Raw genomic sequence first — 26,703 nt, 5'->3', positions numbered from 1 at the left:
AAATTGACTCCAAGCCAAAGGCTGTCTTACAGGCCCTGTGGAAAGAAATCAGATCCTGCAGGGCCCTGGTCTCATGAGGCAGAGCGTTCCACCAGACCGGAGCCAGTGTTGAAAAGGCCCTTGCTCTGGTTGATGCTAATCTAACTTCCTTAGGGCCTGGGACCACTAGGGTGTTGCTCTTTATGGACCTTGAGGCTCTCCGTGGGGCATACCGGGAGAGGCGGTCCCATAGGTACGAGGGTCCTAGGCCGTGAAGGGCTTTAAAGGTCAAAACCAGCACCTTAAATCTGACCCTGTACTCCACCGGGAGCCAGTGCAGCTGGAAAAGCACTGGGTGAATATGCTCCCAGGACAGAGACCCCGTGAGGAGCCTCGCTGCAGCATTCTGCACCCGCTGGAGTTTCTGGGACAACTTCAAGGGCAGCCCTGAGTAGAGCAAATTACAGTAGTCAAGCCTGGATCACTGTGGCCAGGTCAGGGCAGGAAAGGTAAGGGACCAACTGCTTGATGCGGCGAAGGTGGCAAAATGTCGCCTTGGCTGTTGCTGTAACCTGCGCCTCCATAGCATTTCTGTCAGAGAAAGTATAGGTCTATTCTATTTTAAGGGTTCCCAAAATTAAGAAAGGCTCTCAGGTTGGATGTGTTGATATACAAAGCCCTAAACAACCTTGGCCCAGTGTACCTGAGCCTTTATATCCCAGTTAGTCAGAGCTTATCTGGAAGATGACTGTTACTTGTCCCCACACCAGGGTTACTGAGGCCCAACTGGCCCCAACTAGAAGTTGGGCATTTGGTGTCACCAGAGATTTGGAAGACATCCTCAATGTTGACTTTCAGGCATCTCTTGGATGCCTGACAACAGGACTTTGTAGCTGCTTAATTTTTCAATTTTTTATTAGCTACTCACTTTGTTTTTAATGGTGTTTTTTGCTTTAATGCTGCACACTGTGCTGATATTTTCTGTTCACCCACTAGGAACAGAGTATGGAAGGATCCCCTGGGTGGCTGTTCACACCTCTGAAATACTACATAGGACAAAGGGTAGTACATAAATGTTTCTAAATAACAAAGGCCACATCTGCACCAGACATTTGAAACACTTTAGACCATTTTAACAGTGGTATAAGAGAACATGGCTTCCCAGAAAGCATTCTGGGAGCTGTAGTTTGTTAAGGGTGCTGGGAGTTGTTATGAAGCCCCTATTTCCCTCCCACAACTATAGTTCCCAGAGTGCTTTAACAGTCAATCCCTCTTCTCAGGGAGATCTGGGAACTATAGTTCTTGCAGGGGGAGTAGGGGTCTTCTCACAACTCTCAGCGCCCTGAGCAAACTACACTTCCCAGGATCATTGGGGGGGAAGCCATGAGTGTTTAAAAATGGTGTCATAAAGCTTTAAATGTGTGGGGCAGATGTGGCCTCTGAAAGACATCAGCTGATCCAGGCTGCACCTATAAATACCCACCATGATTCTCGGCCGCCCCTTCAACTCCCTTTCCGAACCTGACCCTCAACAGGCCTGCTCCATTGTATCAGCAGAAGGCCTCAGACCTGACAGTGGCACTATGACGCCCTCAGAGGTCACAGAACCATTTCACAAAGCAGAAAACATAGGCAGGCAGACATATATTCACAGCATGTCCTCACACTCCCCAGCACCTAGTCCGCATCCTCTGTTTTTCTTCCCTGCTCCCCAACTACCTATTCACTGTATTTTTCACTCTATAAGACGCACCCAACCATAAGACGCGCCTAGTTTTTAGAGAAGGAAAACAAGAAAAAAAAATCTCTCCCTCTCTGCTCAGCGCCTCTTCAGCAAAGCGGGAGGAGAAATGGAAGGGGCTCTGTTTCTCCTCCCACTTCGTTGAAGGGGCGCTGCGCAGCTCTCCCTCTCTGCGCAGTGCCATTTGCTCCATAAGACGCACACACATTTCCCCTTACTTTTTAGGAGGAAAAAAGTGTGTCTTATGGAGCGAAAAATACGGTACTTTTCTTCAATTGCAGGGGTAGGCAAGGTTTACCTCACCTAAGCCGGGTTCACTCCAATGGAGATCCCTCCGTGGGCCAGATCGCGCACTCACGGCCGCGATTTCCAGCATCTGTGCAGACATGATTTCCAGTGTCTGTGTCTGCATAGATGCAATTTTCGGCATCTGAGCATGCGCAGACGCGATTTCTGGCACTACGGAAGTGAGTCTCCGCACTGTGCTGCGTCAGTTTAGCGCAACGCACAGGGACTCGCCGAGCAGGCGGCTCGGTTCGGGGGTGGCTCGGGGGCCAGTTAAACGACTCCCGTGGGCCGCTTGTGGCCCATGGGCCTTAGGTTGCCTACCCCTGAATTAAGGCCACATCCACCCTATGTGTTTAAAACATTATAATCCCACTAAAATTATCACTTAAATGTTTGCTGCCTTGGGCTCCATGGGGTGGATATAAATCATAACACTTAAAAATAAATCAATTAAATGTGTTCAGTTTCTATGGAACTGACAGGGCTTTTTGTGCTTGAATTTTTAGTGCAGTTCAGGTGTCGAAGTCTCTCAGCCCATTTAGGGTTACCCTGAAACTTGCAAACTTAGCAAATATACATAAAATGTGAGCGGAAGGAGAGGATGCAAAAAATGGAGAGGCGGGGGGAAGAAGTGTGTGTTGGAAAAGAACATCTGATTTTAAAACAAAGTTCTTTCTAAAGGTCATGCAGAAATCGAGACATAACTATTACAAGGTTCTTCCAAATAAACCCTTGCGCCTGCAAACAAGTGCATTTTTTTCTTCCCTTCATTGCAAAGGTGATGATAATGCTTTCCCTTGTTTTTTTTATTATAATCAACCAACTTACTCCAATAATGTCCTTGATGTATTCAGCCAATTGGAAGATGCCCCTCCTTTCTTTTCCTTTTTGAACAGAAAAGGGGGGACGAAGGTACCCTGGCAATGGTATAAAAATCTGTGATACACTGATGCAGTTGTCCGGTTCGTAGGGAGCAGAGAGAGGGAAGTTTTGTTCACTGCACCCTTGAAGGATTCAGTTCCTTACTAGTTAGCACAGAGTGAGGAGCAGTCAGAGTAATCAGTCTCTGGCAATCATGGCCAAGGTAGCTTGGCTGTGGTTTCTGCTGCTTTCACCCACTATCCCTGGAAAAGGTAAGTCCTTTCAGGATGAAATTTTAATATTGTTTAAATGAGATGTACAATATTTCGTTCTTCAGAACTCATAAGAGTAACAATCAGGGCTGCAATGTTTCATTTTTTAGATTAAAACTTTTAAAGGTTTTTAACTTTTTATGCTTTTAATGTATAGTTTCATGGCTTTATTGCTGTAAGCTGCTTTGATTTTTTTATGATGCAGAAATATACTCAGGCTTTTTAAAATATAAATAAACCAATAAGCTAAATAATGTGCTTCACAATTAACCAGTGGCAGACTTTTAAAAAATATTATCTTTAATACACAGAGATGAGTGAAGCTGCCACTTTTGCATTTCCATGTCAATTTGTAATTCCCCCCCTTCAAATCCACATGAAAATTAATCAGCATTTCAGTGAGAATTTCTCCTAATATATACATGTTTGTGTGCATTTATATACATTTCTGTGCACATCTTACCACAGCATATGCAGTTCTGTTTGCATTACTTGGATGGAGAACTGCAGGGTTCAGAGAAGTGTGGATTTAAAAGGATGGCTGTATTTTGATTAACATATTGTTTCAGAAAGTTAGGGAGGTTTGCCTTTAACTGAGAACTGAATCCGATCTCTCCGGCTTCTCTATTAATGCAACAACTCATTATAAAAGCAGCCTTGAGACATTTCTCCTTCCACTTTGGAATGTTTCTTCTTAACTGATGCTTCCCGCTACGGCAACCGGTGTCTCATCTACAAAGTTGTTGCTTGGGTTCAGAACTAGGCATGGTTAGGAAGACAGTAAAGCCGCAGATTGTGTGTTGCAACTGAAATGTGTGATGTTGCTCTGTTGCATTGTTGTGAGGAAGAGGCAGAAAATTTCACTGTTTGCTTAATCACTCCTGGATATATATTATGGCTTTGATTAAATTACACAAAACAAGAAAACTTCCAAAGAAGTTGTAGAACATTTGTATGCTTTCCCCCCCTGTAAATCTGCCTAGGCATTTAAGCGACTGCAATTGATCTGATGGTTTTATGCCACTCTACATTTGCTGTACCTTTAAAATTTTGCAAGGCTTTTCATCCTTTTCATTCTGTCCTCTCATTCACATTTACTACATAAGCCAAATGTCATTCTTTGATATGTTTAAGAAAGAAGTATGAAGTGTTTAGCATGTCATGGGGGCTTGAACAGGTGGATGGAACAGGTGTGGTTTTCAAAATGTAGCAGATGCCGTAATCTTGCATAATTTTAGCTTCGTGCCAAATTACTTATGATGTTGTTTTCTGGCATTGTTTTTATAGAAATGTATTTCTTAGTTGCTTTGAGCTCAACATTTGTTGCTGGAAAAGCAGAGTTTAAATATTAAATTAATTACTCGGAATCAGAGGCAGTAGTGCTGTTGCACCCCAGGTCCTTCTTGTGGGCTTCCCATTGAGGCATTTAGCTGGGCATTAAGATAATGTGATGCTGGACTAGATGGGCCCATGGCCTGATCCAGCTCTTGTTGTGTACTTATGGTAAATAAGCCTTGTGCAAAACCTCTGTATTTATTTAATTTTAAAAGGTAACTGAACCTCTTGTCTTGCGTCTTTGGTTTCATAAGTGTTCTGGTTGCTAGTTGCCTATTACCTTCTCCGGCAGGTGGCTTCAGAGGTCAGTTGGTGTCTCTTTATGCAAGGAGGTGTCCGTTATTAGCTCTTTATACCTGTCTACAAGCCACAATGGCTATGTGCTAACTTCATTGTCAGAGGCAGGTTCTGCTTGTGGGCCTCCTGCTTGTGAGCCTTGTGTGCAAAAGATGGCAGGTTCAGCCCTTAATAGGGCTCGGAAAGGCACCTGCATGGAAAAACCCCCCAACGCCCAATTTTCTTTCAAGAGAGAAGTGCTTGCATGAGCTTTACAACCCAGGTTGGGGGGGGGTTACTGCTGTTTATGGTAAGCACTGTTAAGAAAATGCCTGGGAAGAGGGCATTTTGGCGCTATTTTCTCTCTCTGACAGGGCCAGCATGAGCATAGCCAGAATTTATGTTGGGGGGGGGAGCCTCAGTTAAGTATTTTTATTGATTTACTTGATTTGGGGGGGCAGCCCCCTTGGCTATGCTCATGTTGGGGGCGAGCGAGCCTCAGTTAAGTATTTTTATTGATTTACTTGATTTGGGGGGGCAGCCCCCTTGGCCACGCTCATGTTGGGGGGGGCGATCCTCAGTTAAGTATTTTTATTGATTTACTTGATTTGGGGGGGCAGCCCCCTTGGCTACGCTCATGTTGGGGGGACAAGCCTCAGTTAAGTATTTTTATTGATTTACTTGATTTGGGGGGGCAGCCCCCTTGGCTATGCTCATGTTGGGGGGCGAGCCTCAGTTAAGTATTTTTATTGATTTACTTGATTTGGGGGTGCAGCCCCCTTGGCCACGCTCATGTTGGGGGGGCGAGCCTCAGTTAAGTATTTTTATTGATTTACTTGATTTGGGGGGGCAGCCCCCTTGGCTACGCTCATGTTGGGGGGGCGAGCCTCAGTTAAGTATTTTTATTGATTTACTTGATTTGGGGGGCAGCCCCCTTGGCTATGCTCATGTTGGGGGCGAGCCTCAGTTAAGTATTTTTATTGATTTACTTGATTTGGGGGGGCAGCCCCCTTGGCCACGCTCATGTTGGGGGGGCGAGCCTCAGTTAAGTATTTTTATTGATTTACTTGACTTGGGGGGCAGCCCCCTTGGCTACGCTCATGTTGGGGGGGCGAGCCTCAGTTAAGTATTTTTATTGATTTACTTGACTTGGGGGGGCAAGCTACTTGCCCACGCTCATATTGGGGGGGAGCCTCAGTTAAGTATTTTTATTGATTTACTTGATTTGGGGGGGCAGCCCCCTTGGCCATGCTCATGTTGGGGGGGGGAGCCTCAGTTAAGTATTTTTATTGATTTACTTGATTTGGGGGGGCAAGCTCCTTGGCCATGCTCATGTTGGGGGGCGAGCCTCAGTTAAGTATTTTTATTGATTTACTTGCTTTGGGGGCAGCCCCCTTGGCTACGCTCATGTTGGGGGGGCGATCCTCAGTTAAGTATTTTTATTGATTTACTTGATTTGGGGGGCAGCCCCCTTGGCCATGCTCATGTTGGGGGGGAGCCTCAGTTAAGTATTTTTATTGATTTACTTGATGTGGGGGGCAGCCCCCTTGGCCATGCTCATGTTGGGGGGGGAGCCTTAGTTAAGTATTTTTATTGATTTACTTGACTTGGGGGGGCAAGCTACTTGCCCACGCTCATGTTGGGGGGGAGCCTCAATTAAGTATTTTTATTGATTTACTTGATGTGGGGGGCAAGCTCCTTGCCCACGCTCATGTTGGGGGGGGAGCCTCAGTTAAGTATTTTTATTGATTTACTTGATTTGGGGGGGCAGGCCCCTTGGCTATGCTCATGTTGGGGGGGGAGCCTCAGTTAAGTATTTTTATTGATTTACTTGATTTGGGGGGACAAGCTCCTTGCCCACGCTCTTATTGGGGGGGGGAGCCTCAGTTAAGTATTTTTATTGATTTACTTGATTTGGGGGGGGCAGCCCCCTTGGCCATGCCCATGCGGGCTAATGCTCTGATCTGGTAGACAATATTGTTACTGGCCCCCCATTCTCCAAGCAGCGAGAGCCTCCAGGGTTTCCTGTGCTTACCCAGGTTTAGTTTCCTTGGAATGAAGGCCAGCGGAGACTGTTATGTCTTTAGGATATATAGGTTTATTTACACGTGTATTACAGGTACAGCGTGAGCAAAAGATGAAAGCACTTACCGCATTAATGCTGCAGCAGATCTGGTATTAGGTTTCCAGAGAAGCCTCAAGTCACAGTTTGGGATCCAACACAGAACAACACATGTCTCTATGTCTGAGGCTTCCTAAATCAGCGACGACTCACACACAGCCCCACAATAGGATGTTGTTCTTCATTCTAGGATGACAGCGGTATCCAGCAGAGGAAAAGGCCCACTCATTTGTCTGTGTGTGTTTAAATAAATAAACAAATAAATAAAATTGATTTGCTGGACCAGATTCTTCAATTCACTTTAATTGCACAGGCCTAAATTTCTGGCAGGACACGGGTGGCGCTGTGGGTTAAACCACAGAGCCTAGAACTTGCCGATCAGAAGGTCGGCGGTTCAAATCCCTGTGACGGGGTGAGCTCCCATTGCTCGGTCCCTGCTCCTGCCAGCCTAGCAGTTCAAAAGCACGTCAAAGTGCAAGTAGATCAATAGTTACCGCTCTGGCGGGAAGGTAAACGGCGTTTCCGTGTGCTGTTCTGGTTCTCCAGAAGCCACTTAGTCATGCTGGCTACATGACCCGGAAGCTGTACGCTGGCTCCCTCGGCCAATAAAGAGATAAGAGCCGCAACCGCAGAGTCGGCCACGACTGGACCTAATGGTCAGGGGTCCCTTTACTTTTACAAATTTCTGGCATATCAATCAATCGGTCCTGTGAAATAATATAATAACCTGCTGTTTATCTCGCTGCTCCCCCAGTTGTTCTGGATTTGACTGGCCCACATGAGACCCATGGCACTTGGAGGGCTTCGGTCATTTTGCCATGTTTGTATGACCCATCTCCTGACTTTCTGGAACAAAGTGTTGTTTGGAGGCAGCGGGATCATCACAATAGAGCCATCTTTCACCGGGATAATGACTCAGGGGACCAAACACCTGTGGCACATTTCAGAGACCGACTCACCGTTCCTAAGCAACCCCTGGGAGATGTCTCCCTCCTGATCCACGATCTCGACATGGCAGATAGAGGGCGATATGCCTGTGAAGTTACCTTCCTGACCAAAAACAATACCAGGGTAACAATATCAAGGATCATCATACTGAAGGTTAAAAAAGGTAACGTGCATTAATATGCTGAGAAGGCTGCATGGTTAAAAATGCAATATATATGTGTATATATATATATTTAAGTTGCATAGTATCATTTTCTATTTTGTTTATTCAGAGAATGTGTGGTTTGCTTTTTATTAAAGATTCTCAAGCAGGATTTTAAAAATATGAAGAAAGAAGAAATATAGCTTTGCTTTCACCATTCAGGTGCTCAGCTGCTTCTTTGCAAGGTGCCTTGGTGACAGATGGGACTGGCTTTAAAAGAGGATTAGGCAGATTCAGGGGGGAGAGGGCTATCAAGGGCTACTAGCTACAATGCTCAGCTCTGCCTTCTCAGTTGGAGGCAGCAATGCTCCTTTCTGATATCCAGTTGCTGGAAACCACAGGAGGGGTAAGTACTGTTGTGCTTGGACCCTACTTGCAGGTTTCTCAGAAGAGGCATCTGTTTGGCCACTGTGAGAACAGGATGCTGGACTAGATGGGCCTAATCCAGGAGGGCTCTTCTTATGTTCTAAATGGAGGGAGGGGACAGGTCCCCAAGCTTTTTATCAATTGTGAAAAGAGGTAGAACCTTGAGGATCACATTCTCCTTGAACCTTACAATTCCAAAGTATCTTCAGTCATCTTCCTTTACTTTCCTCGCATTCTATGTCTGCTTGAGCTGTGCAAGCACCAAATTTGCTGCAGGTGTTTGATAAGTATGTTTTGCTTCCCAGTTCCAGTGGCCAAGCCTGTCATTAAGGCCACCAACAATGATGAGACAAGCTTGCCTGGCGTGATGAGGTTCAACCTGTCTTGCTTGACCACTGGCTCTCCGCCCATCACTTACCGCTGGTTCAAACAAGTGGAAGGAAGCAATGCAACCTTTGTGGGCAAGGAAGCCGTACTTGCCTTTGACCGGCTGGAGGCATCGGATGCTGGCAGATACTACTGTGAAGTTGAAAACAGGGTCAGCAAGCAGATCCAGCAGAGTAGAGCTATTCGGATAAACGTGCAAAGTAAGAGCATCCAACAGCCTCTGCTATGCAACGATGTAGCTCCAGAGTGATTTAGTTTTAGGAAACCCAATTCATTCATTTATTCAAATAATAATAATATTTAATTAAAAATGCAATAAAATGGCTACATACAAATTCAAGAAAACCAGAATACAGCACAAAGCAATACATAGTGTAACAATAGCCTCTCCAAAGCAGCTACCCCCCCCCCCCCCGCAATTTATAACAATCAGTTTTGTCCAGGCTTGGCCTCAGTGTTAAGAGCTCCAGTATCTGAAATTCTTTGCATGAAATAGATAGATTTTATTCTATTTTATTTGACAAATTTTGTAAACTACATTTTAAAAACACATCAGAGCAGTGTACAATAATCAAATCCACAGTACACAATAAAACAATGTGTTCTGCTCCCTAGTTTCCCTTAGGCATCTGTTTGGCCACTGTGAAAACAGGGTGAACTAGATGGGCCATTGGCCTGGATTCAGCAGGATCTTCCTACCTTCTTACTTTCTTAACATAAAATTCAGTTCAGAAAGATCAATAAGGCAGAAGGCTACAATCCTGTATCTAAAAAAAAAAAAAGACAAGTGTGAATTGGGAGCCCACAGCATTTTAACTCTTACCTGCCCATTAAGTTCCTAGGGAAGCCCCAAGTCACAGCTTTAGGTCTAGCGTACAGCAGACACATCCCTGCTTCTGCAGCTTCCAAGATCAGCCAAAACTCTCTCTCACACAGAGTTCCCCATCTTTGATTGATATGGCATCCCACCAGGTGATGTGGAAAAAAGCCTACCCACTTGTCTCTATGGCAGCGTCCTACAACATGTAAATGGCAGTACTTAACTAGCCAGCCAAGGCCATTACCTTAACAGAAAGACTAGTTTGATTGGTTCAGCAGGTTTCCTGTCCTAGATTTGCACTCTACACATACACAGGATTGCAGGTTTGGAAGACCCACAGGTATCAACCGGACTGACACACACCCCCCACCCCCCAAAAAACAACCCTTTGCAGTATGTTAGCTGCCCTGTAAAACACCAGTTACATTGATGGTGCAGGATACATATTATGTGCAGGAATAAAAGCTGTGGAATACAAACAGTTATTAAGCACTATCTAGTGATTATCAGACTCTTACATGCAAAAAAGAACTGATCTGTTCTTCAGAAAAGGAGAGGGATGGAGAGAGAGAAATGCATTCCTGCTTTTGCTTGCAGGTTCTGCAGTGCCATCTACTTTGGGGCCTAGCACTGAGTTCGCAATGAGCACCACAGCTGTGGCAGGTAAGCTGTCGCCAAATGTTCAGTTTTGAGTTGTGGGTGGGAAATGCATGGGTGATTGAGGTGGGGTAGCCTGCCCCTCTGCCTGGCCTTCAACTGCTACAGCAGGCAGCCTTTGGGGAATGCCCCCAGTTGCCCTTCTCCTGCTTTTGTCTGCTGTTTCCCCCACTTGTTGAAGGCATCCTCTAGTTGTCCATGTGGTTGTGGATGGAGGGGAAATAGAAATAGAAGGACTCCTTCACCCTGCAGCCTCAAAAGGTGCCCCTGTAAACTCATCTCTAGTTGTGTATCAAGTGTGAGGAGGCGGAGGCCCAATCTAGACAGCAAAGGGGTGTGCGGATGAGGGGTGCCCAAACCTTCCCAGTGCCTTGCAATGCCACACCACAGCACTTCCCAGGGCATGGTTTTCTCCCAGCTGAGTCCTGCTGAGAGAACAGTGTCCCTGGGGGACAAGAGTGCATGTGGGGAAGGCACAGTATGGGGACTTGCAACTTGACGTATCTCTAACATTCTCACAGATGCCACAAGCACGGCTTGGATGGTTTTCGGAGGAAGAACTACATCTGGCAGCTTCAACTCAAGGGAGCTCACCGTGGCAAAACGTGAGGAACATTAGTGTGGCCTTCCTGTTGTTTTAGACTGCTGGAGGAGGACATGTGCAATGCGGCAACTCTTTAGGTTTACTGGGAAAGCTCTGGGGTTCACTGCAAAAAATTCTCTGCTCAGGGGCCTTTCCAGGCAATGTCAGAATCCTTCTCAATGGCTCTAGTCACCCTTTCCTTCTCTCTGAGTGCCTGGGGCCTTGGCTACTCCCCCTGGGTTGGCCCTTGAGCATAGATGTACTGATAAAGTAGCTGGATACCACCCCTGGTTGCAAGTGACAGGTAAAGTTTACCTCATTACAGGGGCTAGCATTTTCAGCTCCAAAAACTAGCCAAGCTGTATAGTATGTGGGGCTTTCATTGCCTCTTTAGGACTCAACTCGAGGAAGAGGATACTCTCACTAGCAGCCAGGAATGTATTTCTGCACCCACAGAAGCACAAGCGTCATTTCCTCCAGAGCAGACACACTGACATGGGTCGACCTGAATTAGTCCTGTTCATGCCTTTCAGTGAGTCTTCTCTGAATAGGGCTAACATGGAATACAAATGTACTAGGTAACTGGTATATCCTGGCTCAAAGATGTGTTCCAAAAAAGATCAGCTTCCTAAGTGGCCTACATATACCTTGACTGCTGCTGGGAGTTCCCAGTTTTGAGGAACATTTTTGCACTGCCATTTCCAGAGGGAGAGGGAGAGGGAGAATTTAGATTTTTATTTCATTTAGGACTCATCCAGACTTAACTTTCGCCCTGCACTTTCTAGGCACAGGTCCATGTTTCCTGGTTTGTGTTTGAACATGTGTGTGTGGGGGGGTTGTTTTTGGTGCCCTACCGCTTTCAACAGGAAAACCCGATATTTACTGCTGAATTGGAGCAAACAGCTATTCAGATTTCCTGCAGGTTACTGCTTGCTCCAATTCAGTGGTAAAGAGCTGGTTTTCATGGAGAAAGTGCTGGAGGCAAAAAGAAGAAGAAGACCCTGTCCAACATGAGCCTGTTTCTAAAGCTTACCCCAGTTGACACCCCAGCAGAAGTACCTGACATCTCAACCCTAAAGTCTTTTGTGTGGCTCCGGAGATGAAATTCGCCCTGCGAATACACTGGGGTGGGGTGGGGAATTCTAACAGCTGCTGCATAGATTCTCCTCCAGCCTTGCTTCAGTTGCTCTTTGGGTGAAAGCCGGTCTCCTTTCTGCTGACGCAGCATCTTTGCCTTGATCTGCAGGTCCAGCTACAATACCAGCAACTACGACAGCAACTACTACTGGGAAGCCTTTACCAAAGCCTACTGGTAAAGACAGCACTTGATAGCAAAGTTAAGGAAAAGGAGGAAGTGAAGTTGCCTGTGTGGCAGGCTTGAAGGTGGCAGAATTCAGGCTGCAAGTTGGAAGTCCATTTTTGAATGCATCCCCCATTAGTGGGGGGGAGGGACACGGACTTGCTAAAAGTATTTTGGTTTTTTTAACCAAACCCCTTACATACTAGGGAGTACAGGAAAGTTAGGCTCCAACCCTTTGCCTGCCACTTTTCAGGATACTTTTAACATGGGAAAGGATTTAAAATGTTTTTATTCCCCTTCAAGCTGAAGTCCTGTGACCTATTCTCAGAACTAGGGAGTGGGAAGAATTTAAATTTAGTTCACATTTAAAGGCAGTTGTATCAAATCCACACTTTTCAAAACAGTGTGAGAACCTAAACAGTGTCACCCTACAAAATTCACCCTTTTCTGAATTTTGCAGTGTAGTTTTGCAAGCAGTGTTTACAAAAATGTATATATTTGGGGAACATGTGCATTAAAATGAACATATCAGTATGAATAGACATACAAATATGTAAATCTCATCCTTTGCTGTGTTGTCCTAGGGTCCAAGATGTCAACTTTCGCCATCATCATGCTTGTTCTGCTCTCCTTTGTTCTCACTGGTATTCTTATGTGTATTGTCTGCTACAGAATACATGGAACTGGTGAGTGAGTTAGATTTCACTCAGAAAACAATGGCTTCTCTGATTTGACAGAGTGAAATGATATATGAAGAACTGGAGGGAGGGACTCTGCTGCATTAGTCCTTAGGACCAGGATAGGTGGACCAGGGTGAAGGACTTAGGAACCCTATCTATGGGACTAGTGAACTGCAGGTAGTTCTGAGCATAACTTTGTACATCCCTCCTGAAGCTATGTGCTTGGTGGAAAAGGACGACCATGCCAGACAGAAAGAGTGTTTATAGGCCGCTTTGCCTAAGAGCTGCACCAGTGCCCTCCTGCCACATACAGCACAGAGTTGCACAGCAGCTCTATGTGTTTTCCCCTTGTTGGGATTAGGGTATAAGCTGCATTTCTATTGTTCATCTGATATTGCTTGTTACATTTTTAACAAAAGCTGTTTGCAGTTTTGAAATGATTGTACTTTTCTGGAGGGACGTTTGCTCATAAAGTTCTGCTGTTTGTTTTTTGTATTTCAGGTGACGGCTTTCCAATTTCATAGTAAGTGATTATCTGATTATCTAGGGGTTGTAGAACTGACATGTTTGGGCTGGCAGCATATTGGAAAGATGAATATGAATAAGTGAAAAGGGCCTGAAATATAAATGCTACAGTGCATATGTGTTGTGGTAGGAGGAGGGTGAATGAGAAGTAGGTCTCATCTGGAATGGCCAGATTCAGGGCTGGATTATCCAAAAAGATGTGGTTAGGGCACTAGCAAAGCAGGGGTACCCAAAAAGTGACCATTTTGTTTGTGTGTGTGTTTTTGGGAGGGGAATGACCTTTGATATTTTAAAGAAAAAGTATTGAGGTGGTCATGGGAAAAATCAGCTTTGCTAGTCTTCCTTACTCTTCTTGATTTTTCTTTTCTCTTTTTTATTTTATTTTGAACTTATTTTGAACTACATATTGGGGAGAGCACCATAATCTTTTCAGTGCTCAGGGCCTCTGGCAGTCCTAATCCAGCCTCAGCCAGATGTCACCAGTGGGCTCAGCAGATCCCCTGCTTTTGCAAAGGACATAAACTATTGGATCAGATATTTGGGCTAAAATCTAGGAACTCTTTAAAACAAGAGTAGACACTTCCAGCAAATCAGGCCTTGCTCAGTGGCTTGACAAGCTCCCTGATTCGTGTTTTTTTGGCAGTGGCATAAGTTCCGCTACCACTAGAAAAATAAAAGTGTGCAAAATGACAGCAAGAACCACACAACTCCATACAGCAAGTGAGCCTCCTATCTCCTTAGAAAACATGATAGAATAGTGGTATGTTGTGAGTGGAAAGTGGCCAAATGTTAATCTTTGCACTTGTTTAAAAGTTGAAGCATGGATTTCAGAAGCAGACTGTGCACATTGGAAAGGCTGAAACAGGACATAGGAAGCTGTGCAAAGAGACCATCTAACTGCAGAAATGCCAATCTGTCTTTGAAGTTCCAGCCCTCCAAAGTACTTCGTTTTCTTCCCTTACGCCTATTGCAAGCCCTGGGTCTATTGACCTGATTCTCACCTTTTACTTTCTGTTTCAGCTTCTGTATTACCAGAGGCACAGATGAAGACAACGATGATGACAACACAGGTGGAAGTGATGGGGACAACCCACATGACCTAGGAAGAAACAACAGGTGTGCATGTTCGTATGAGTACGAGTTACTGAACGGCAGTGCTGACAACAGCCGCATCCTGGCACCTATACTAGGCCTTGAGGAAGAGGCGATAGAACTCAAGACAGTCAATATGTATGAGGCCCTGGTCAATGAGTCAGATTCTGACATTGAAGTGCTAGATGCCCCCCTGTGAGGCGCCTTCCTTTTTCTTTTTTGCATTGATGAGAGCCAGAGTGGTGTATTGGTTAAGAGTGGTAGACTTGTAATCTGGTGAACCGGATTCATGTCTCCTCTCTCCACATGCAGCTGCTGGGTAACCTTAGGCTAGTCACACTTCTTTGAAGTCTCTCAGCCCCACTTACCTCACAGAGTATTTGTTGTGAGGGAAGAAGGGAAAGGAGAATGTTAGCCGCTTTGAGACTCCTTCGGGTAGTGATAAAGTGGGATATCAAATCCAAACTCTTCTTCTTCTCCTCCTCAACCCAGCCATCGTCAGGCTATTTTCCATATTGTTTCTAGAGGTAAAATTGTGCCACCAATTGGGCAAAGAGGCCATACATCTTGACTTTTGCTGACACAGCCAGGATGCAATAAGAAAACGGATGCGAATTGAGAATTAGCAATTAAAAAAAGCTCAACAACATTGCACAAAAATTGGCCAAAGCTCAAAATTGATTCAATTTTTGAAAGATGGCAACCCTAGTTAAGTAGGGTGGAGTGTGGGTCACAAAAGCAATGGCTTATGTTCAAGTGTGCCTCAGGAATGCATTGTCAGTTCTCTGCCTCAGAACTGCCCTGTATAAGGTGGAGGATAATCAGATTTTTTTATATGCTGGTGGTGGCAGCAGCGGTGGTGGTGGTGGTGGTGGTGGTAGTGGGTGTTGTGTTGTTGTTGTTGTTGTTCTTGCTGTTGTTCTTGTTGTGGTTGTGCTTGTAGTTGTTGTTATTATTATTAAATTTATTAGTGATATTTTCTTTGCCAAAGCAGCTCATGTTCATTTCATTCAGTATTGCTGGTCTGGAAGACAATCAGACTGGTGCCTGTGTTGCTTTTTTAAAGGTTTGTGTCATTTACATCAATGGTCCTCAACCTTTTTGAGTCCATGACTCCCTTGACCAACTACATTCTTTCTGCGGCTCCCCTATGGGGCTCAGGGGCCCACTTATTTCACCCCTTTCCTGCAGAGCCAGCAGCCTCTCACCCCTCCCTCGTGGAGGGTTCCCTCAACCTCCTCTCCTTTCCCCTCTCCTTGGGAGTCTTCCAGGCAGCCGCTCCTACCGCCTCTAGTCTCTGAGCTGCCCCCACCCCCACCCCAAAGAGAGGTGCCACCTCACACCGCCCCACAAGGGCCTGAGAAGAGGATGCCCCCAGCCTCAGTGGCCCAATGGAGATTGGCCAAAGGTGAACATGAGGCCAGCACCAGGGGCAGCAATGGGCGCTGCTTGCCCTGCATGGCAGAAAGGCTTCCCTTCAGCACTGGGCACTCAGCTTCCAGGCAGGCTTCGCACACAGCAAGTACAACAAAGTCCAGTGCAGCACCTGCCTGAACTGGCTGGCTGGGCTCCCTCGCCCACTTGCTTGTGTACACCACTCCTGGCAGCCAGCACCCCCCTGGCCAGCCCCAGAGGCACCATTCGCCTGGGGAGTTTGTAGCCAGGGCTGCTGCAGCAAACAGCTGCGCATGCCTTTGGGAGGCAGAGACGTGAGAGGGCATCAGAGGAGGGAGGGAAGGAAAGAGGGACGGAGGCCAGGGTTGCCCGCAGCACCCCTGACCATCATTCAAAGCACCCCGGGGTACCAAGGCACACTCATTGAAAATCATTGATCCAAGCTATTTCATAATTCTCCCTTTGCTACACTTGGTGGGTGGGCTGTTCTTCTCTTGCATTGCCGTCACTTATAGATCTTATATTGTAAAGAGGCAATGCATGAGTTCCACTTGGAGGAGGGAGGATTACAATTTTTCTATCTATCTATTTGTGTGACAGAATGTTGGACTAGGACACTGGAGAGGCCACGGTTAAAATCCCTACCGGGCCTTGAAGCTCAAATGGGTGCCACAGGCCAGTCAAAGACCCTCAGCCAAACCTACTTCACAGTACTGTGAGGATGAAACGGCGTGAGGGTGAAGTGTGTACGTCGTCTTGAGCTCCTCAGAGAAAATATATGTAATATGAATGCAGGAAAAAAACCCAAAAAAATAAATAAAAATTGTTAAATTCACTGTTTGCCGTATTTATATTGTGGTTCCCTATGTCCTTAAATTTGATCAAACTGCGGGAGGCAGTGGAAGACAGGAGTGCCTGGCGTGCTTTGGTCCATGGGGTCACGAAGAGTCGGACACGACTAAATGACTAAACAACAACAACAACAACAATAACAACATGCCCTTAAACAACAAAGCTTTAGATATGCTAAAGAGAGATGCCTTTGCTCAGCCTGACAGGACTCCCAACCCTGAACTCACAAGGGGGGGGGAACAAACCCATCTCATTTTCCTTGTTTTGGGTTTTCCTTAATGCCTTCTATTAGTTTTCCCTCCCTGAATTCTTTTGCAGTATTGCTGTCATCCAGCAATGGGCCCAAACATACTCTTCATTGTGCTATAGCTACCTTCCCCAACCTGGTACCCTTCTGATATTTTTGGGATACAACCCCCAGGTTGGGCATGACTGCACTCTGGATTCTGCCCATCTTGTCCCCCCCTTTTTTTGCCTTCCTCCCCACCCCTTGATTTGCTGCCATCCAAGCAGTTTGTGATCTGTTAGCTCCATAGCTGTCAACCATCCCTTATTTGGCGGGAAACTCCCTTATCCCAGCGCCGTTTCCCGCTGCTGTCTCAGATTGATGATGTCCCTTAAATTTCCCGGGTTTCAAAGGAAGCAGCTCCTCTCCCTCCCTCCCTGACGGCCAGGGAGGAGAGAGGCTCCAACTGTGTTGCTTGGCTGCGTTGCTCACCCAAGAAGGAGTCTAAGAACAACCTGGGGGTGGAGCTTGCATGCCTTGTGCCGATCAAATCGGCTGCGTTGCCTGGGGACTCGCCTTTGCTCAGCGCTTCCCAGCGGAGAGGTGACGGTGGTTTTCCTTGCTGCATCCCCTTTGCCGGGTTGCTGCGCTATGGGAACCACCACTTGAGGCTTCGTTTGGCTGCTGGTTGACTAAAATCCCTTATTTTGGCTGCTGGTCCCTTATTTTCAAATCTGTAAATTGACAGCTATGGTTAGCTCCTCCCTCCCCAAGGTTGTATCAGGTGGATACAACCCCCCAAGTTGCTACACAAATTTGATGGTTCTGATTCTACACTTAGGGTGGCTGGGACTCTCTTCTGCTGCAGCAACTAACAACCTTCCTTTGCCTGCCCCTATGTCCTTTCCTTGCCTGTATTGTCCTGCCTAAACATAGGAAGCTAACTGAATTAGGCAAATGGGAAACTGTCAGTCCAGTTTGGTCCACCACACTCAGTGCTATTTACTCTGACTGGCAGTTGCTCTCCAGAGTTTCAGGTAGGGCATCTTCCCCAGACCTAACTGGAGACACCAGGGATTTAACCAGGACACTTCTATATTCGGAGCAGGTGTTCTCCCACTGCGTTATGGCACTTGAGATTTCCTCTGCAGCAGTGACCACTAGCAGCATCTGAGGAGACGTAGGATAAAGGATAGAGCAAGGGTCAGCAACCTTTTCTAGCCATGGGCCAGTCCACCACCCCTCAGACCATGTGGTGGGCCAGAATATATTTTTTTGGGGGGATGAACGAATTCCTATGCTCCCCAAATAACCCAGAGATGCATTTTAAATAAAAGGACACATTCTACTCATGTGAAAACACACTGATTCCCGGACCATCTGCAGGCCGGATTGAGAAGGCGATTGGGCTGCATCCCAATCCCCCTAGGTTGCCTACCCCTGGGACAGAGCCTCAGGGAGTCTTGCAATGGGAAGAACCTAGAGGGGAGGAGTTTGGGCAGGGAAAAGGGTGTGGGAACTAAGTACCAGTCTCCCTCCTTATCCTGACATTAGCAGCAACAAGGTGTTTGTTACCTGCTGCAGTTCCAGACGAGATGTGAGGGGAAGGGATAGCTTTCAGTCTTTCTGTTTTCTTCACTATTCTAGTTGAGGAGTGTTAAATTCCACCCCCACCCCCACCCCTGTCTCTTCCATGTGCGCGCACACACCCCATCATCAGGTGTGGAAGCTCTAAATATCCAATGTCCCCAGAGAAGAGATTCTCTTGCACAGAGACAGGTTGAAACTAGCCAAGGAAATGACCATTTGGCTCTCTGAGGGAGGCAAAATCCTGCTCCATTTGGGTAAAAAAAGGCACAGAACAGCACCCTCCATTTGTAGGTTTCAAGGGACAGGGAGTCATGTTTGGGAGAAGGTGCTGTCTGTCACCCAGAGATGAATGCCAGCAAAATAAACACTGAGCTTTGTTTCTAATACGGGCTTTAAATGTGACATGATATCCCCCCTTAAAGAACTTGAGCATCTACTTCACAAATAAGCAGCATGGTGATTGAACTGCAAGAGATTGAACCGCACCTATCATCCATGGATATTTGGCCATGCTGACCGGGGCTGATGGGATTTGGAGTCCAACAACTTCTGGAGGGTGCTACACTGACTACCTATGAGTAGATCAAACAGCAGGATCTTGCGTCACCTTAGGAGTCCAGCAACATCTGGACTGACTACCCCTTTCATATATCAAGGCATATCTTATCCTTTAGCTTAATTTTTCACTTGGCGTGTGTGTTTTCTGTTCAGTAGTAAACATGTAACAGTTGGGTTTGGAAGTCATGTATTTAGGACACACAGAAGGAAAATCCTAATTGCACGATTTGTGAAACTCTGGCTTCCATTAAAAAAAAAAAAAAACTTGGGCCAGGAACTGAGTAATGGAAGAATGGATAGCTGGTCTAGGAATAATCTTGCATTGGCCCACCCAGAGAGAAAGAGAAAGACACAAACAAACAAACAAACAAACAGGAGTGTGTCTTTTTGCAGGGTGCCCAAGTGTGGGTTTGAGACTCTATATACATATTGTTTTATGTGCACGGATGCTCTCTTATTCATTCATTCAGTTTTAAAACATTTTTAGACCAACAATCATCACACATTCTTGGGCAGTCAACAACAATATAAAGTATTGTTTCAGAAGTTGGGTGCCACCCCCACTCTCTGCCAGCAGTAGCAAGATTCCATGGGGCAAGGGTGCCAACTCAAATAAAATATTGGGGGGACGACAGGTAAGCCCTGACCTATGTAATCGATCAAAAGATGCTACACAACATTTGAATGGCAACACCCACCAAATGAGGGGGCACTCTCAAATATTTTATTGGGAGGGAGGTGAAGGGACCTCTGCCCCCTAGGAGTTGCCTCCCAAGCCAGGGGGTTCCAGGCACTCCCCCAGGGTGTGTGTTCCTTTGGAGAATTTAGACACATCAGAGACTGTTGTAGCTTTAAGAAATATGGTTTATTCACCTATTTACACCTTCAGTCTGAGTGGGCAGGATCCAGATCTCACAGCACAGTCATCTCAAACATAGTTTGTTCCCCATAGCAGTGCAGCCCTGGAGTCAAAGACATCTTTTCCAGCCAGCCTTCAGCCAACCTGCCCAAGGTGGATCTCCCTCATTGTTCTTCCCCTTCTTCTTCCGTGCACACCTTGCCCTAAAGACTCCCCTTTCCTGTCATCTCAAATACACACCCCATCACCATGGCAACCTCTGTCTGCCTAAGCCCAAATTTCCTCTTTGATGGGCCATCAACATTTTTTGTCATGTGAGGCCCTGTCTTGGAAATAATCTGCCACCATTTATTAATTTCTAGGGTTTAGTGGGGTCCCAAAAAATCTTTAACAGTATAAATTAGTTAAAACCTAATACTACACAATAAAACTCTAACATTATTCAACCACAATAAATGACAGCAAATTAAAGTTATTAGGCAGCCTGAGGAATTGTACAAATTTAAAATGCTTGAATAAATAGAAACGTACTAACCAGGTCCAAAGAGATTGCAAAGGAGGAACCAACCATACCTCCTTAGTGATGCAATTCCACATGGCCCCCCTTAGCAAGAAAGCCATCTCCTCCCAAGAAGAGAGACCCTCAGAACTGGGCCATAGCAGAATGTCTTAAGAGCAGAATGCTCTTAATAGTATTTGGATCCCAAGCCATTTCTTTTGGATATTATGGTAAATAGAGATTTGGAGGAGAGGGCAATGGACACAATCCAGTTCCCCCCACCTTTGTGCATTCAGTCAGTAGTGTCAACATTGACTGCAACATCGTCACACAATAAATCCATTGCCACATGGAATACACTTTGAAGCATCTTTAAGTGCATGCAAACATTTCAGAATGTCATTACGGCAATAACTATTACCACTGTACTGATGCTGTTTCAGTATGTTGAACCAATGGAAATGGAGCAGTTCACACAACAGACCTTTACCACTTTGACCAACCTTTCCCAACCTGGTGCCCCTCAGATACTTTGGTCTATAGCTCCTCCCATCATCTCTGACAACTGGTCATGCTTGCTGGGGCTGATGGGATTGAGAGCACAAGAATTTCTGGTGGGCACCAGATCTTGGAATGCTGACATTGGCCTTGATGGAGACCATGCTTTGCTGTCACAGCTGCTGGCTACAGAAAATACAGAGGGCTCTGCCTGTGTGTTTGTGTGCTCAGGTGCACACAGTACAGCCTGAGCTTCCTATTCATGATGTACCTGCAAACATAGTGTGGAGCTTCACATTTTCTTCAAAGCATAAATGCATGAAGTAGAATATTGTGATCCAATTCCACTCCGCACAACTAGTGCAATGTAAAAGAAGCAACATTTAAACATGGCCATGGTCCATTTATAAAAACATCCAGAAAACCTTAGCAATGCCCCCCCCACAAAGTCAGCTAAAAACATCTGGAAACATTTGAACAAACCACCTAATATCATATAGGGATACATGTTAACATAAACTGCATCCAGGGCTTCAATGTTTGGCACAGTTTAACTCCCTAAACCTTGATTAATTCTAACTTTTATTTGATCTAATAGCTTAGGTATCTCATACCTCACAAACTCATAACAATACCAAACTCTGCCATTCATAGAGCTCCCCACATCCCTCTTTGCCAGCAATGACTCCTGCTCTGCGGAGAGGTCCTGTGATGACTTGCTGGATGCTCAACGTTGCTGGGCAAATGCCGCACTTTGCATATTTGACAAACTGACACTCTGCCACATTGAGTGTCGAACTCAGCTTGTCAAATACACGGAGAGAAGCACTGCAGATCCTCAGGGAACATTGAGAGAAGCACTCAGGAAACACTGGTGACGTTATATCCGGCCAGGCAGCACCCTAAAGTGAGGGAAGAAAAGACAAGACCAGAAAAGGCTTGTTTTGATGGAAACCAGAGAACAGGAAAGGAGAACCAAAGTAGACTTGAGTTTTTTTACAAACATTTTGTTTTTGTTTTTTACAAATATGGAGCAGATGCTATGTGGCACCTGTAGCAGTGCCAATTTAGCCGATTGAAGTGGGCGAGTGGGCATGTATGGGATAAGGTTACATCACAGGTAAACTGGCCAAGTTGTTAAGGGCTTTGAATACTATTAGTTACACTTTGAACTTGGTCCAGTAGCAAACAAACTCTGAGCGCAGGTGACAAGGCTTCGTTCTCATCAGCAGCCATGCTGCAAGATTCTGCACTAATTGTAGCTTTCGGAACAAGCACAAGTGAAGCCCCATATAGAATGCATTGTAGTAATCCAGTCTTTTAAATTTATTTTTTATTTATTAAAAGCCCATAGCACTCAGTATTAGTAACCCAGTCTTGAAGTAACCAGTGCATGAACTACGCTGGCAGAGCTAAGACAAAAAGACTTCTTCCCAGGTGTCTGAGTTTGTAGGGTGTCCTAATGCTCCAATTTTCCTTCTACTAAACACCTTAGGCATCCAGAAAGAAGTCTTTTTTGTCTCAGAATATTCTCCATAACTCACAGAGAGTTCTACAGCCTCTACCAAACATCCTTTAGTCTCCCAGACAGGGTTAAATGTTCTTTTTTATTTTATTTTTAGGAACTGCTTCATGATAATGCTTTGAAGCAGCATAGTTTGTGTTCCATAATGGAAGCCTAATCTCTTCAGCCCTCCAAGTGACCCTGAACTTTTAATTATCTTACTGTGTGGATCTGGTTGTTAAGCACTGAGCTTTTATCAGTGCTGTTTTTCTAGAAAAAGAGGTGCCGGAACTCCCCACAAACACCTCCCTTGTTCTCTTATAACCTTATAATGGCAAAGGTACCACCTGAGAGGTGCCATAGCTGAGCTCCGGCGAGTTCCAGCTGAAAAAAGCCCTGCAGATAATTGTCTATAAAATGGGTGCTCTCCCCCCGCCCCATTTCTCTTGCTCTCAGATGTATAAGAGTGCCTGGTCATCTGACTTAAAAAATTGAAATTGGAAGATAAATGCACCTGCTCTCCCATCTCACTCACTCACACACACACACACACACACACACACACAGAGAGAGAGAGAGAGAGAGAGACACTCTCTCTCTCTCTCTCTCTCTCTCTCTCTCTCTCTCTCTTTCTGTTAAAGCTGACCTGACTGTTGATACAATAAAAGTGAACTCTTTCTTTGTGAACAGTAACAATGAAAACAAATTGATCTTATTCACCCATCAGGTTCATGTGTTACAACAACCCCTAAAGCAGACTTCCTCAACCTCGACCCTCCAGATGTTTTTGGCCTACAACTCCCATGATCCCTAGCTAGCAGTGGTCAGGGATGATGGGAATTGTAGTCTCAAAACATCTGGAGGGCCGAGGTTGAGGAAGCCTGCCCTAAAGAGAGAACAGAGTGTGCAGCCTTTTACAAAACTTTTTTTTAAAAAAATTCATCAGTTGCATTTATAGCTCGTCTTTTTTCTCTAGGTGGCATATATAGATCTCCCTCTCTTCAACACCACAACAACCCAGTGAGGTAGGATGGGCTGAGGGGCAGTGACAGATCCAAGGTCACCCAGTGATATTCATGGCCAAGTGGGGATGTGAGCCCTAGTCTCTCCCAGGTCCTAGACTGACACTCTTAACAATGCAGGGCATTATCGCATTCTAATATTTATTGGAAGCCACTCAGTCAAGTTTGTCCAAAAACTCAAGTGTGCTGTGCTGCAGCAAGCTCATTATGAGGAGTCTTTCGGCTTGTGGAAGTGGGAGCTCGGATGAGCCTGGTCTGAGACAGAGCAGCAGAGGGGCAGAAAAGTCATGCCCCTGGTCACACTTCCCTCTTTTGCACAAAAGGAACAGGAATCCTGTCCTCTGTTGATGTCAATACACGTACACTGTTTCACAAGCAAAGAGCCAAAGCTCACCATTCTGTGAGGGTGCAACAGTTGCATGTCATCAGAATGTTAAACACATACACACAGAGAAACCTATATGTGGCGCATTTGGTGTGAGAGACTGACAGAGCGACAGGGCCGTCTTAAGAATATCCGGAGCTGTGGTGCAAAGCTCCCTCTGCCCCCCTGCCCCCCCCCCGTTTCCCAGAGTTCTTTAGGGATGACAGCGCTGCCGGCAGGGCTGGAGGAGGCGGGTGAGGGGGCAAGCATCCAGCCTCCGCCTCTTCCCTGGCACCCTCCAGAACTTGGCGCCCCGGCGCCCCGTGCCACTAGCCTCTATGGGTAAGACGCCCCTGCAGAGCAAGAAGCATTCAGCAGTCAGTTCTATCTTCTAGCTTTTTATTAATAACCATGAAATAGTGCCAGACATTTCCAGGACAATTTAGGCTGCTGGCTAGTGAGTAAGCCTTACTGAATACTCTGGGAGTTACTTCTGAGTATGCATGCAGTGGATCATACCGCACTTCACTTTACATGGATGTGTAATTAGCATGGATGTGTAATTAGGAACTGCCATATACAGAGTCAGGACATTGGTCCTGTAGCCCAGTATTGTCCACAAAGGCAGTAGCTCTTTCCAGAGTTTTAGACCAGGGAACTTTCCCTGCCCTTCCTGGGGACTGAACCTGCATGCTGGATAATGTCCACTTGAATCTTGAAAGCATTATTTTGTCACTGAAGGAACACTGCTGGTTTTAACAAGTACTGTGAAATAAAGTGGTTTGACAACTGTAGCCTCTGAGAGCAACAGTGTAAAGCACTAAATGGATTTACAAAGGGATTTTTTTTCAGCCGGAGCTCCTAGGGGCTCAGCTCTGGCACCTCTCAGGCGGGCGACATTGCCATTCTAAGAGAACAAGGGAGAAGTTCGTGGTGAATTCCAGCACCTCTTTTTCTTGAATTGTTTCGGGAAGGATCATGTCATAGCCACCAGGGGCCTATTTCAGAGACTATTTCAGTTTTCAGATGCAGAATGCCATGGTTTTGTGCCTTTCTGATTGGTCTAGTTACTTTTGGGCTACTTTAAAACATGATCTATATGGTTAGGTCAGCAATATTTCTTCTTGTTTTTTCAAATCTGTGTTGCATGATTCCCCTCCCCCTTTATAAAGAGTATTATGAAGCTTGAAAACTTGATGCATTTCTACTGAAAGATACTATACATGATCCAGCAACAAACGTTTGCTGGTAACTCCTGTTGAAATATATCCACTCTATCAGGCCTTCCCCATTCCTAAGGAGCTCCAGGCAGTATACATGGTTCTACCTCTGCATCTAATCCTCACTGCAACCCTGCAAGGTAGGGTACACTGAGAGACAGTGACTGGCCCATGGTCACTCCGTCATCTTCATGTGGATGAGTGAGGATTTGGATCCTGGTCTGCCAGGCTGAAGTCCAACACACAAATAAGCCCATGCGATTATAAGCCTTGAGGTTGCAATCAACCTAGTCTTACCCATTGAAATAAATTGACTTGTTAGCCGCAGCCATTGGGTTTAATCATTCTAACAGATTTTGGTTGGATTGTGCCCACTTTCTAACCCTTTTATGTGTCTCAGCTGTGCAACTGAAGAGAGACACACATCTCTCCTGCTTCTATCTGTATTTTGTATTATTATTTTTTAAGGCAAATAAAAATGATCACCAATCCAATACTATGCTTAGAACAAGCTGGGGGTTGTTTCTGAAAGAAATATCCCCCTTTAAGACTGGAGCTGGGGTAGCTCAGTCGGTAGAGCCTGGATGGCTCAGCTGGTTAGAGTGTGATGCTGATAATGCTAAGGCTGCAAGTTCGATCCCTGTATGGGTCAGCTGCATATTCTTGCATTGCAGGAGAGTTAGGCTAGATGACACTCAGGGTCCCTTCCAATGCTGCAGTACTATTATTCTATGAGACTTGTAATTTCGCAGGACGTTGGGCAAAAGATTCCTGCACTGCAAGGGATGATCCTTGTGGTCCCTTCCAACTCTATGGTTCTATGGGTTTGTTTGTTTGTTTGTTTTTTAAAAATCCATCCCAGGATTGGCCTGAGGCACTTCCTGGGGAACTATCAAACAATCACTAGTTTTCCTGGCATTTTGAATTCAGGACTTATGCATTATAGTCTCCAAAATTAAAAAAACACACACAAAGTAAGTGAGAAAATGCCTCAGTTTGGACCAATTTGGATTAAAATGCAGGAGTCATTTGTGTGACTCAAAATTGGCCTAACCTATTTGGATACAAATCCCATGAGTTACTCTGAATTAGTAAATGTGTTTAGGATTACTAATCCTTACAGTCAGTGTGGCAGAGTGGTGAGAGTGAGACTGCAAGCTGGGAGACCAGGGTTCTAAATCCCCACTTGGTCATAAGGCTCCCTGGGTGACCTTGGGCAGTCACTGCCTCTGAGCTCCTTGGACGAAAAGGTGGGATATAAATGCAACAAATAAATAATAATCTTGATTTAAGCATGCTTCCATCTTAATTCCAAAATAAATGAAAAGGGGAACAAAGATACATTCGACAAGAACCCTCAAGTTCAAGCAGGGGAGGGAGACTGTTAAAAGCAATACCATTTTGACAGGGTGTTTGACAGTTCGAAGTTTCTCATACTATCTCTGTGATCTACCCTCAGTACATTTACCTCCCCTTAAAATAAGCACACAACAGTGCTAAATACTGGGTAATTATTAGCACAATTAGTGAAGATCACCAGCAGCTAGTAGTCTGGGAGGCACTACTCTCTCTGAAGAGGGCTGCCAACTTTTCAATCAGCTCAGCAGCTGTATCTTTACAGTGCAAAAAGTAGCAGCTGAAATTATCAGAGAACAATACTGTTTAAGGCTTACTTACTTCGC

The 26,703-nt window shown here is 45.5% G+C and overlaps 1 protein-coding gene across 2 annotated transcripts; it reads left to right on the top strand.

Moving 5' to 3' along the window:
- The first annotated feature begins 1,042 nt into the window (after positions 1-1,042).
- VSIG4 (V-set and immunoglobulin domain containing 4) lies at positions 1,043-16,627 on the top strand. 2 transcript variants are annotated; one of them, XM_053374180.1, is made up of 10 exons: positions 1,043-3,141; positions 7,629-7,985; positions 8,696-8,977; positions 10,195-10,260; positions 10,776-10,859; positions 12,084-12,149; positions 12,722-12,823; positions 13,319-13,340; positions 14,363-14,458; positions 16,430-16,627. In XM_053374180.1, exons 1-10 carry the CDS (start codon positions 3,084-3,086, stop codon positions 16,440-16,442), a joined length of 1,146 nt encoding a protein of 381 aa, XP_053230155.1. In that variant the 5' UTR covers positions 1,043-3,083; the 3' UTR covers positions 16,443-16,627. The 2 variants fall into 2 exon arrangements, with proteins under 2 accessions (XP_053230155.1, XP_053230154.1); XM_053374179.1 differs by lacking the exon at positions 16,430-16,627 and having other exon boundaries at positions 1,044-3,141; positions 14,363-14,722.
- The last annotated feature ends 10,076 nt before the right edge of the window (positions 16,628-26,703 follow it).

Source organism: Podarcis raffonei, chromosome Z (assembly GCF_027172205.1).
Source record: "Podarcis raffonei isolate rPodRaf1 chromosome Z, rPodRaf1.pri, whole genome shotgun sequence".
Taxonomy (NCBI): domain Eukaryota; kingdom Metazoa; phylum Chordata; class Lepidosauria; order Squamata; family Lacertidae; genus Podarcis; species Podarcis raffonei.
This window is presented reverse-complemented; position numbering and strand designations above follow the sequence as displayed.

Excerpts from the sequence above, each read along its gene's own strand:
- VSIG4 (XM_053374179.1), top strand. The coding sequence starts at position 3,084 with ATGGCCAAGGTAGCTTGGCTGTGGTTTCTGCTGCTTTCACCCACTATC. Across the intron at positions 7,986-8,695 it reads CATACTGAAGGTTAAAAAAG|TTCCAGTGGCCAAGCCTGTC; the intron begins GTAACGTGCATT and ends TTTGCTTCCCAG. Across the intron at positions 8,978-10,194 it reads TATTCGGATAAACGTGCAAA|GTTCTGCAGTGCCATCTACT; the intron begins GTAAGAGCATCC and ends TTTTGCTTGCAG.